At 38.7% G+C, this 12914-nt stretch overlaps 1 protein-coding gene across 2 annotated transcripts in view; it reads left to right on the top strand.

Moving 5' to 3' along the window:
- camk1ga (calcium/calmodulin-dependent protein kinase IGa) overlaps positions 1–12803 on the top strand; it is a 25256-nt gene extending 12453 nt beyond the window's left edge. For both annotated transcript variants that reach the window (XM_050039344.1, XM_050039343.1), the window contains exons 6-14: positions 378–516; positions 817–940; positions 3483–3558; positions 3905–4017; positions 6608–6686; positions 6797–6884; positions 9261–9586; positions 11815–11912; positions 12053–12803. In XM_050039344.1, the coding sequence (XP_049895301.1) occupies positions 378–516; positions 817–940; positions 3483–3558; positions 3905–4017; positions 6608–6686; positions 6797–6884; positions 9261–9586; positions 11815–11878 (1009 nt within the window). In that variant the 3' untranslated portion in view covers positions 11879–11912; positions 12053–12803. The remainder of the gene's footprint in view (positions 1–377; positions 517–816; positions 941–3482; positions 3559–3904; positions 4018–6607; positions 6687–6796; positions 6885–9260; positions 9587–11814; positions 11913–12052) is intronic.
- The last annotated feature ends 111 nt before the right edge of the window (positions 12804–12914 follow it).

Here is a 12914-nt window from a genome sequence, read left to right as displayed (position 1 = left end):
TGTAGCTTTAAGACCAGAAAAATCATCCTACTCCACACAGTCTGACAACATAATTTATTCTATATTAGACTGTTCCATCAAAACTAAATGGTATTTTCACCTAAACCCAAAGTTCCTTTTTTTTTTGGATGGCTATCGCATTTCATTAAAAGAGTTATCGGTATTCTACAAATGTTTTGTACATAATTTTATAATTCACCCTGATATATTTAATATATTCAGAAACTATAGATTCTCTAAAATTTTTACAAGCCCTCAACAAATGTTTTTGTCCAACAGGATACTTTGTCCAAGGTCAGAAGAAGGCAATAAAATCCCTAAAAAGATTATAAAAAAAAGACACTAAAGATTTCCTTTGTGTGCGTGTGTTTGTGCAGGGTGTCAGGTGGGGAACTGTTTGATCGCATTTTAGACAAAGGGGTTTACACTGAGAAGGACGCCAGCACAGTGATCAAACAGGTGCTGCAGGCTGTCAGCTACTTGCACGAAAACAGCATTGTGCACAGGGACCTTAAGGTAACACACACACACACACACACACACACACACACACACACACACACACACACACACAGAGTAATTTCAGCAAGAAGGAAAAAAAGCTAGAATGACAAAATGACTAAAACTCCACACAATACAAGAAGTCCTAAATAAAGATGTTTGTGCATGTTTTAAGTAACTGAAGTACGATTTGCTTTAAGTACATTACACTGTAGGTTTAAATAATTAACAATCCTATTATAAAATGCATAGGCAAAGTTACATTACATAATTTTCCTCTTTTTACTCTCTTTCTCTTCCTCTGTGTTTGGACAGCCTGAGAATCTGTTGTACTACAACACAGATGAGAATGCTAAGATCATGGTCAGTGACTTTGGTCTGTCTAAGACGGTGGAGCATGGTGTGATGTCCACAGCCTGCGGTACGCCAGGATATGTTGGTGAGTTATTGGGGAGGGGCATACATATACACTTGCTTGCAATGCACCCATAAACAACACAACTACTGTCAATATGTTTCAAGAGTGAATCACAATCCACTGTTATTTAAGTGGTGTATCTGTGGTGATGACATAAAAAATAATACAAGAAAATGAAGAGGAATCATGAAAGGAACATTATACAGTGTGAATGCTATTTAAAAAATGTTGAAAAGGACAAGAGCAGTCACTCTTCTGTCCACTTACAACCCCATATCTGGGGCCGGTTCACAGTAGCAGCAGGCTCATTAAATAGTCCAGGCGTCCCTCTATATAGCAAAGCTTTCCAGCTCCTCCTGAGGGATCCCATGTTCCAGTATGTTCTGGGTCTGCCCCGAGGTCTACCAGTTGGATGTGCCTCCTAAGGAAGGTCCCCAGGAGGCATTCTGATCAGATGCCTAAACCAGTTCAGCTGTCTGATGCAAAGGGGCAGCGGCTCCACTCCAAGCTCCCTCTGGATATGTGGAATCTGCATTTCTAGATCAGAAGTTCAATATTTGCTCAGAGCCTCCTTTCTAAAAAGGTTCTGGAGTTCCCGCAACTGCTCTTTCCACCGCTTGAGAGTATCGCCCATCAGTGTCTGCAGTTCTCCTTTCCTGCTGAACACAGCCTGAACCAAGCACTGCTTTCCTTTCCTGAGTCATCTACTGCCACAACAGGCATTGATGACCTTCTGATCACAACTCCTAGCAGCTCTCTCCACAATGGAGGCTTTAAACATGTCAGCAACCTCCCCAGGGACACATGTAAAACTCCTGTGAGTTAAATACCTTGTGGGCAGTGGACCTCAGCCAGATGTTCCTAGTTCTCCCTTACTACACGTTTGGATTTACCAACTCTGCTTTTCGATCAAACTCATCATCAAGTGGTGATCAGTTGACAGCTCCTTTTCTCTCTTCCCCTGAGTGTCCAAGACATATGGTCACATATCGGATGATACAACCACAAAGTTGATCATCCATCTTTGGCTTTAGGTGTTCTGGTACCAAGTATATTTATGCTCTAATATGGTGTTTGTTATGGCCAATCCATGACTGGCACAGAAGTCCAATAACAAAGCACTACTCTTTTTCAGATCGGGTAGGTCATTCTTCTCTCCGCTTTCTCCGTTGTTGACCACATGAGTGTTGAAGTCCCCCAGCAGAATTATAGAGTTCCGAGGCCAAGGATACTCAACTTGCTTTGACCAGGGGCCACTTTTGCAAAATCGCAGGAGGCCAGGGGCCAGTTTGGGGCGTTTCTAAGATTTGAAGACATTCAGAGCTTAGCCTGGACATCTGCTCTGTAGAAGGGCCCGGGGAACCTTCCTTAGCATTTTTTTATTTTGTTTTATCAAAACGCTCTATTTTGATGCTTTTTTATGCACTCTTGGACCTTATTGATGTTAAAAGCTAAAACAATTCCAAGTGTTAATCAATTTATTATTATTTTGAATTAGAAAATGGTTGGCAGGTCACCTGGCATCCTATCATGGGCCAGATTTGACGCCACCCAGAGACTTAAAGAAGGCTTGATACTCCGAACTGCTCTTTGGTGCATAAGCACAATCAACAGTCATAGCAAGCCTTCCTCTCAGCGGCCTACATGCCAGGGGCTGAGTACAGTCTCTTTCCAGGATTTTACTTCCAGACTCAGTAAACCCAGCTATATCCAGTTGATACTGCTCTACCTCCCACACAAGTGGTTCCTTCCCCATCAGGGCGGGGATGTTCCATGTCCCTAGAACCAGTCTACGATGCCAGGCGTCAGCACACCTAGGTTCTTGCCTTTGCATGGCCTCATTTAGTTCTTTCAGGCTGTGCCTGATCGGGCCCCATGGGTCATGACCCAGCCACCAGACTAGCTTCCCTCCCAGGTCTGGCTCCAAGAGGGGGCTCTAGTCCCTATGATATCATGTGCTGCAGCTCCAGTGTGGCTGATTTATCTAGGAGCTATTGCCCCTGACATCACAGCTCCCAGGTTTACAGGGATGCACACACCCCTTCATCACAATAAGGTGATGATTCTTGGAGTGGCAGGAGCAGTCAATCAGTTTTCCTAAAAAAATGACAGTCCAGGGCCTTTGTGCTTAAAATTAGAGGAAAATATAATTCTTTATTCAAATATATCAAACTCGTAAATGTATTAGCTGTTAAAAAGTACACATTGTCATCATGAGAGATTGAAGGTTTTTGATTGTCAGTTGAATTTAAACTGTATTAGAAATTTGTTGGTAGTCATTGACGTTAAAATGATTAATAATATTATCTATGACATTTCCTATTGGTGCTATTTAGTGATTAAAACATACTAATGACTAAATCATCTTGTAGATTCCAGAAAATGTTGAACTTTCTTAACTTAATCATGCTATTACATTCTCTAGCTGGCAGTCATGAGCAGATGTGTTTATGCTGACATTTTAAATCCCAACAATAACACAACTGAACATTTATGATCCACTATAGAAACTTAAATATGAGAGGAAAGCTATGGTAAAATAATCCATTTTGACTTTCTACAGCCCCTGAAGTTTTGGCCCAGAAACCCTACAGCAAAGCAGTTGACTGCTGGTCCATTGGAGTCATCACTTACATCCTGTGAGTACCTTTCTCTTCTCTAATAAAAGCATAGCACATTATATGACTGTTCATAAATAGTGATCTCAGACTGGAGAACTTAGAGGATGTATTAGCTCTGGAGCTATTTCCCAGTCCTATAAGCTTGCATTTGAAAGTTTACTTTCAATAATAAACTAAATGTCAGAAGCCTGAGGTTATGCAGTAAATATGTGGACTTTTCTTTGTTGAGAAATCAGTTTGATACAACCAAAGTTAAAGCATATCTTAAATTGATCCAAAATGTAGGCTAGATGTAAGAGATAACAAAAGATGGATACACTGTAAATGGGATTAGCTGAGTTAGCTTGTTGTCTCTGTGTTGCAGGCTCTGCGGCTACCCTCCATTCTTTGACGAGAGCGAGACTCGTCTCTTTTCAAAGATCATGAGAGCTGAGTACGCCTTTCATTCACCTTTCTGGGACGACATCTCTGAATCAGGTATGAAAACAGCAGAAAACATCTCAGTCTTCACAGAAGTCTACAGTAATACTCCTGCACTTTCTTTTCTGGAACTGTATTCATTTTTATACATTGCTTTAATGTAAATCCCAATGACTGTGACTGAGTCTAGACTTTAAGCAGCTATAATCAGTATTTTTATAGTAAAATCAAATGACAATGTGAAAATGATGTGACAGTGTGAAAGAGGTCGATTTTAATACTGCATCTACGGAGAATTAGCACCTAATTTGTTGTGAGGCTTGCAACTTTACTATTTTGGTTTACTTGCATAATTTCACTTTTTGGTGCAGCAGGCAGTTGCTTTCAGCAAAAAAGCTAAATGAACAGCAGACAGACACAGTTAGAGACTAGCTGGTCAACAGAGCATTTAGCAGCTAAACAACCAGGTATTTCTTTAAGAGAGGGCATATTTTACACTTACTGACATTCATCAGGTGGCCAGAGATACAACTTCAAATGAATGATAATCTCGTTAGCTAATTAGGGCGCTGTTCTTCAACTCTGGCTAACTAATTCAGGCTAAAAATAATCCTGTTTATTCTCATCCAGCTAATTTGGTTCTTTGAAAGTGCTTGGTGTCTATGGAACCCTCCCAGCATTCCCAGGGGCAATAGAGTCATTGAGTAAAGTCTCATTTTATGTGTGTCCCTGCATTGTTACGAGGGTCTTTTTGTTCTACATTGAGCTTTTAAAATATTTCCACTGTTTTCCCTCTGTTAACCATCTACGAGTGATGCTAGCTGCAATGGACCCAACATTCCCAATGGATGTGCAGGAGACTTTTAGGAGACAATGCTATGCAAATTAAATCTTACTAAAATCTCTAAAAACACATGTAGGCTATCCAGATCATAGTAAAATGTCTTGGTTGTGATCCAGCTAACTGTCAGTAAGTCTGCACTTTAGCAGGTTTGGGCTTAAGGACTTATTGCTCTGACAGCAAGTCAAGATAACTTTTAAATTAGTTAACATTTTTATCTGGATAATTTGGTTATCCAGGTATGAAGAATGGGGCTAAGTTCACCATGTCAACTCAAAAGGTGTCAGTGTTGTGTTCACAACTTGTCCGCTGTCCCCATGAGGCCGAACCCCCCCCCCCAAAAAAAAAACAGTTATTGCAGTTGGGCTTACTTGATAAAAGTTCCATGGAAATGGAATGCATTGTTGCACTATTGAAAAGGGAGTGTTGAAAACAGGTAGTGTCATGTAAATGTACAGAAGAAATTCCAAAGACTTGGTTCGTAACTTGCCTCAAAATCATTACTATGATTAACCTCACTGTTAGACAAATATAGATCAGGATGTGTTAATATATCCTTAGAGCTTAACCTAAGAGGCTATAGACCAACGTACCCACTTACATCATCCACAGCTACAGTGGTTTGACCTGCTTGGATTAGGTCAGATATAATTGCCATAGCTACTAGATTGGAAAGGACAGTTCTCACTTGCCTGTGGAATTAAATTAGCTGTCATTAAGAGACATGCGAAACAAACGTCCTCCTTACCAAAAATAGATCAATGAATAAAATTAAAAAAGGACCAAATTATTTCTCTGAATATTAATACTAAAACCCAGAATGGAAAAAGAAGAAGAAATGCTTGTCTGAAAAGGGAACATACTGACAGAGAGGAGATATTAAAAAGCTAATCAATATTTTAAAGTTATTACATTGCCAATCTGGAAATCCATCGGTTAAAAAAAAAAAAAAAAAAAAAGATTTTTTTTTTCTTCCTTTACAATGTAAATTGCAGAATCTGTCTTGAGAGATTATTACATTGCAGGATCTACTTTCTTTTATTTCCAGTTGTGTAGCTGATGCATCAGCAGAGAAATGCCACCCACTGTTACATAGTCTACATCCACTCCACCAGAAAAAACAACAAAACTTAAACCTGTCCAGAAACACTGGGACAGTGCAAACAAGTTCATTAATTAATAAGTAAAAGTAAATGCCATGTTAGGTGTGAAGAAGTAATACAATGGTGTAATGTATCAAAAAGGGGGCAAGAGACAGGTGACAGATGATGATCAATCTGATCACTGTATTGTGGTAGATGACTTGAATGAAGAATGAGGAATTTTTACATAACGTCATCTCATCCTCATAATGTACAGTGATAAGACACTTTTCAACATCATGCAATCGAATTGCCCTTACACCAGTCATTATCCAGGGCTCAACGTCCATGAAACACACAAGCATTTGGCTTTTCTGGACTTCATTTGGCGTAGAACTTTTGTTCATCTCATAGGAGTGTCTCTGTCTTTTGCTCACATTTTAGTACTGTTTTTTTGTGTTTGGCTAAAATTACCTCACCAGGATAGTGTCCAAACTTCAGTTACGGAAGAGTCACAGGTGCTCTGTTGTTGCCGTCTCTTGTTGCAGCCTGAAAATTCAAATTGCATAACAGTAGCAATAACATAAAATTTGGATAACCTTTAGAAGGAACCGAAAGTAATTTCACTGCAGGTGACCAAATGTGAATTATTGTATGCTTGCAGCAGATAAGATTACTGAATTCTAATCAGAAACTAACAAATGTCAATGCCATATCTCAACAGCCAAAGATTTCATCAGGAATATGATGGAGAAAAACCCCAAGAAACGCTTCCTCACTGAGCAGGCACTCAGACACCCATGGTTAGTCCTTTCTCTTTGTCACACTCACACACACACACACACACACACACACACACACACACACAGTTTTTTGTTTTCCAAATGAACTAAAGGTCGTGACTTGATTGCAGGATTGCTGGAAACACAGCCAAAGATGTGGACATTTATCACTCTGTCTGTGAACAGATGGAGAGAAACTTTGCCAAATCTAAATGGAAGGTAAGTGACACTGCTTTATATTGCAGCTTTATTTGCCTTAGTTAAATATGGGCAACCAACATAAGCTGATCTAAGCACGCATGATCAACAAATACAGTGTATGTAGCCTTATTTTAGCTAAATATGAGCATTTGGAACACACTGAGCACATTGACAAATTGTGGCAAAGTGCATTATATTTTTTTTTAGACTATGACAACTGATCCTTATCCATTCAGCATTGCAACCATCATGTTTTGAAAGTGACCACACCTGCTGAGGGAAACAAACTCTCAATGTTTATAGCTACTTTTAAAGCCTATGGAGAAAGTATTTTATACTAAAAAGACAATGACTATGTAATTTAAAGTTACAGTGATCTAAGTGGTTTGGAAGCTAAAGCTCTGAATACAATGCTAAATGTAAGCATGTAATGCACTTTAAGTAATAGTTAGGATTTTTTGAAGTGGGGTTATATGAGGAACTTATCCATAGAGTGTGTAGTGTATTACCTGCAGTAGATGTCACTCGGTATACCCTCACTTTGGAGAAGCAGACAGTGCCACCACAGAAACTAAGCAATGTACTGCTGGGGGCGGAGGCAGCAGCAAAAAGTATTTTAGCCACCTAAAAAACATCAGTATAAGTTGAAGTAGATTGAGAATTGAGAATATTTTCACCACTTTTCCTTGCCATCAGACAGCCCTTTCCTCTGGCACTACATTTTTAATATAGAACTTCAGTATTGCAAGGCATAAGTGCAGCGGTACAGTGCACTGTATTACACTGCAGAACAGCTATTCAGGTCAGATCTTCAGCAGTTTATGAAAGAGACAACAAATGCGAGAAAATTAAAAGATGATAATGACAGCGACAAATGCATTTCACTGTGGAAACAAAAGGATACCTTCATGAACCAGAGTATACAAAGGGAATATGGAAGTTCTATGGTTGATAAAATGTAGTGCTGAAGGAAAGGGCTGTCTGATGGCAGGGTAAAGTGGTAAAAATATTCATTAATATAGCGTCAGCTTAAAGGTTTAGTGTGTAGAATTTTCGGGGATATTTTGGCAGAAATTAAATGTAATGCTTTCTTTAGTGTATAGTAAGAATTGTTCTGTTTTTGTTACCTTAGAATGAGCCATTTATATCTAGATAGGGAGCGCATCCTCATCTTAGGTGATCTCTACGTTGCATGCCATATTTCTAGAGTAGTCCAGAATGGAAAAACCAAACACTGGCTCAATAGGGTCATTCAAGTTTTTGTGTCAGCCACTGTAGTTAGCAGCCCCTCTGCCACATGCTGCACATATTCAGAAAAATACCTTTTTTTTAACGTAGATTGCTTTATTCAGTGGTTTTACCAGTTTAAATCCCCGGGTCTGTTTGTTTTGGAGAGGAAGAGACCTACGTCTTTTAAGTCGGCTCTTGGTAAAAACCTCCTGAACGTCTGGATCTTAAGTTGTCAGTGAAAATAGGTGAGCATGCATTAGCAGGTGCTAGGCTAGCAACCCGAACAGTGTAGAAGAAACACTGATATGTAATGTGAAACTGCTTTATTCAGTATTTTTACCTGTTTTAATCACCTGGGTTGTGTGTTTTGCAGAGGAAGAGACCTCTGTAGATAATTTAGCTCCCTGCTAAAAACTCCCAGAACAATAAACACTGAAGGAATTCTTACTGAGATAAGCCTAAGATGGTTGCATCCTGCAGTCCCCACCGCTATATGCCACTTAATCCCCCAAATCTTTGTTGAGGGGGATTTAGGGACTGTTTAAGGATTGTTCCTTTAAACTGATATTGTTTTTGTCATAGGTCTTTGTTTAAGTGACTAAAATATGGAAACTTGCTGTCTGACAGCAAGGTAAAGTGGTGAAAATACTGTCAATATAGCGTCCACTTAAACTGATATTTATGTTTTTTAGGTGGCTAAAATATGTTTTGCTTCTAACCCCCATCCACAGAAATACATTATTTAGCTTCTGTGGTGGTACTCCTGCCTGCTTCTCCAAAACTAGGGGCATACTGACTGCCATTTACCGTATGTAATACACTGACTATAGATTAGTAGGCTACCTCATATAACCCCACTTCAAAAGATCTGAACTATCCTTTCTAGGTGTCAAACGCAATAATCTGTACTGACACTGTGAAATGCTTTAAGCACTAATACTGCATTCAACACTTACATTTTATTATGTCATTATGACATTTCCAAACTCTACCAATTTAATTGAGGTGAAGTAAATCATTCATGACACAGTCACTTATTATATAAAGTCAATTCAGACATATTCATTGCAGGCTGTCCTTACTAATTCAAGACAGATGTGTCATCATGCCATACGTTGGCAGCACCAGTGTAACCTCCTCTCTTTGTGTGGGTATTTTCAACAGCAAGCCTTCAACGCAGCCTCAATAATCAGCCACATGAAGAAATCCCTCACTGATCCCTCACACCTCACAGTGCCCGACATCATAGTACAGAATGACGTGGAGACGCTTGGACCCTGCCACCATGAGGCCGATGCCCTCGACCCAAACGGGAATCCTGTTCATGCAGCAAATCATCTATCCTGCAGTAATCCTGAGTCGAGCAGAGGTCTCTGTCCACCACTGAGAGCCTGTCACAGTGAGCCTGGGAATGCCCTCACTGTTGATGAATCAGGAGAAGTCAATAACTTTCTTTCAGAGATCGATGCTCCTTTCAGGCCGTCCAAAAGGTGAGAGCTGCTACCCTGTTCTAGCTGCCAGAAAATCAGGCATGTCAGATTTACCAGAAATATAAGAAAGAAGTTGGTACAATATTGCAATTATTAAGATATGGATATATTAGCTGTAAACTGACAGTGGTGAATTCGCCAAGAGATCTATTACTATTTTAATAGTAAAGTCAATCTGCCTCTTCCATGAAAGTTCATCATCCAGTGGCATCCCTAAAAATTGAGTTGAATTAACTTACCTAAATGTAAAAAATTCAAAATACGTATATAAAAACATTCCTACATATTTTTCCAGATCTTTCTTTACATTGGGGATACTGTAAGTATCCCTATATCATGGTGAAATTATGAGATTAATATTATCTGCAAAAAGTATTGGCAGTATCTGTGGCATTTGGGAGATCATTTATGTAAATTAGAAAGAGCCATGGTCCACGAATAAAGCCTTGAGGTACATCATTATTAATTATGTTGTGTCTGTGACAGAGGTATGTGTTTGAACAGTGATATACTGTCTATTCCAGTAGTTCAGATTTTTTTTTTTTATCAACATGCACCTTTTGAAATATTTTTTCAGCCAAGTACCCCCTGACCAACTCAAATTTTTTGCCAAGCACAAACTGAACAAAATGTTAACGTGAACGTGATTATGTTTGTTGCAGGCAGTTGACAGTTTATGTCATTCAACAGTTTAAAGACTAAATAGGAATACTGAATATTGAACATTAACTTTTTTTTAATTTTTTTTTTAGCAAACTCAAATTAACATTAAAAAAGTACCCCCTGCAGTAATACAGAGTTCCCCAAGGAGTACCCTGGCCCCTTGAGAAACACTGGGCTTGTTATAAATGATCAACAAACTATTTAGAAAAAAATTACGCTTTGGTACTGGTAATGGCTATTGGTTCCAAAAAAAACATCTGAAAATATTCCAAGCATATTTATTAATTTCATGTAATTTCATTAAATGCTGTGGATAATCTACCTCCAGTATGGGTCGTAATATTGTCATAGAGGTTGAATATTTTTATGAGAACTGTACATTAACATTGTTCACAAGCTTTAAAGGTCCAGTGTGTAGGATTTAGGGGCGTCTAATGGTAGAAATGGAATATAATTTTCATTATTATGGATAAACATGGATAAACTTTATTCCAGACTCAAGTCCATATAAAATACATACAAAAACACAGACAATACAATAAAGACAACACAACACGTAGGTTTAAAACACATACAGGCATCTATTCCAGTGCTTCCAGAAGTATGACAAATATTTTGTGTCACTTTGTGCAGGCACCGCTAGGGCCATAATGACTCCATTCTTTGACTGGCTAAGTCGACACATAAAACTGTAAATAAACTTTCTGAGAACAGCATGAAAAGTGGGCACATCACTACTTACAAACATATGGCTTGCACTTGTCCATCTTGGATGCCTGAGTAAAATCCTAAATGTATCATTATATGCCACCTGGATTTTTTTTCATTTTTGCAGCACTGTACCTGCACCACAGGTGTGCAGTATACAATGAAGTACAATATGACCTAAACAAAGCTATCTTGACATCATCAGTACACTTATTAAATTTTCGTGCAAGCATGTTGGCTTGTGCATAGAGTTTGCAGCACTGACGCTGGATGTCATCATCATCACATAAATCATCTCTGATTATGTGGTCAGGATATCTAAATTTGTTCACAACTCCAAGCACTTGGTCTGCTAGAACAAAGGAAGGAAAGTTTGACTTCTTATCCTCCTTGGTTTTCACAATTAAAATAACACTCTTTTTCGAATTAAACATAATATCATACTGCACACCATAGCAGGAACAGAGCAATTGCTGCATACCAACACTAGAGGGAGACATAATATTATGTTTTCATAAGTATATAATCACCTGAAACAAAAAATCATTGTGTTTTCGTAACCTTACGATAAGCCGTTTATATCTAAAAACTGAGAGGGTCCGCCATGTTGCTCTGTAGTGCTTCAGAATTGACGACACTGGCTCCACATTGGGCCATTTACTCTTTTGCATCAGCCACCTTAATTCTCCAACACATTTGGCAGAAGGGGGATGAGTTTCAGTTCTGTAAAATCACCACTTAATCCTACACACTGGACCTTTAAAAATCTGTTTATATTTTGAGATTTGGTGCAGCTAGTTGTTTTTTGCACATTTCTGTGGGTGAATCTATAATCCTGGTTGTGTGATGTGTTGCAGCATGGATGCTGTATCTCACAGGACGGACCAGTCGCTTCAGTCTGGAGTGTGTTCTGTCATGTGATTGGCTGGCCAAACCTGAGATGAATCTCATGCAGGTAGGAGTCAGGTAGGAATTTAGATTTTGATTATAGAAATTTCTGACCCAAACCAACCAATATTTAAAAAATCTCTCTCTCTCTCTCTCTCTCTCTCTCTCTCTCTCTCTCTCTCTCTCTCTCTCTCTCTCTCTTTATAGTTCGTTTCTTGAGTTGACAGCACTCAGTGGCATTCCACTTGATATGAAGGTGTGGACACATCTGCTGCTCAGCTGCCTCATGTCTGCTGTGGTCCTCCTGTGCAAAACACATGTTCCATTGACAGACACATGCAGTATCTGCACCATAGAAACAGTTTAACATGGACACCATATTAAAACAGGCACAAGTAGAGATTCATCATTTAAGAATTCATACAAATAATGTTATGCTTATGGCATTTATTTATTTATGTCTTGAATAGATTTAGGTGGCATATGCAATGTTAAAACTTATTAATGTTTTTTTTCTTAGTCCTATTTGACGGATATGGCTGTCCTATAAATTCCTATGGCTTACATGTTTTTATAAAGCTGGTAAGCTTTTTAAGACTCTGAAACTTCAGAGTCATATCACTTGAATGCTCTGTGTTTTTATAAGGTATACTCACTGTTGGACACTAACAAAATCTGGGAACGTACTTTTAACCGTAGTGACTGGACTGTTTAACCTTGCAGACAGATTTTTGGACGTGTTCATAGATTTCCATTTCTGCTGAGTTACATTGGTGAATTATAAAGATTGTGGATGTTTCTTTTATTTATGAGATTATATTTTATTTTGATGTGAACACAGCAACCAGGTGTTTGCTGTGTTTTCTGCTATGTACATAAACTGCTTTCTTGTTAAACAACTGAACTCATTAAGTGCCACAATATGGTGTAAAGATGCTGTCAACAGTAGAGGTGTCTTGGAGGATTCTGAATTCACACATTTAGTGACATACTTTTTTTGTTGTTGTTGTTTTCTGAAGAAGTCTTTCTCCTTCTTGTGTTAAATAATTAGCTGCGGTACCATGTTGGC

Source organism: Epinephelus moara, chromosome 24 (genome assembly GCF_006386435.1).
Source record: "Epinephelus moara isolate mb chromosome 24, YSFRI_EMoa_1.0, whole genome shotgun sequence".
Lineage (NCBI taxonomy): Eukaryota > Metazoa > Chordata > Actinopteri > Perciformes > Serranidae > Epinephelus > Epinephelus moara.
This window is presented reverse-complemented; position numbering and strand designations above follow the sequence as displayed.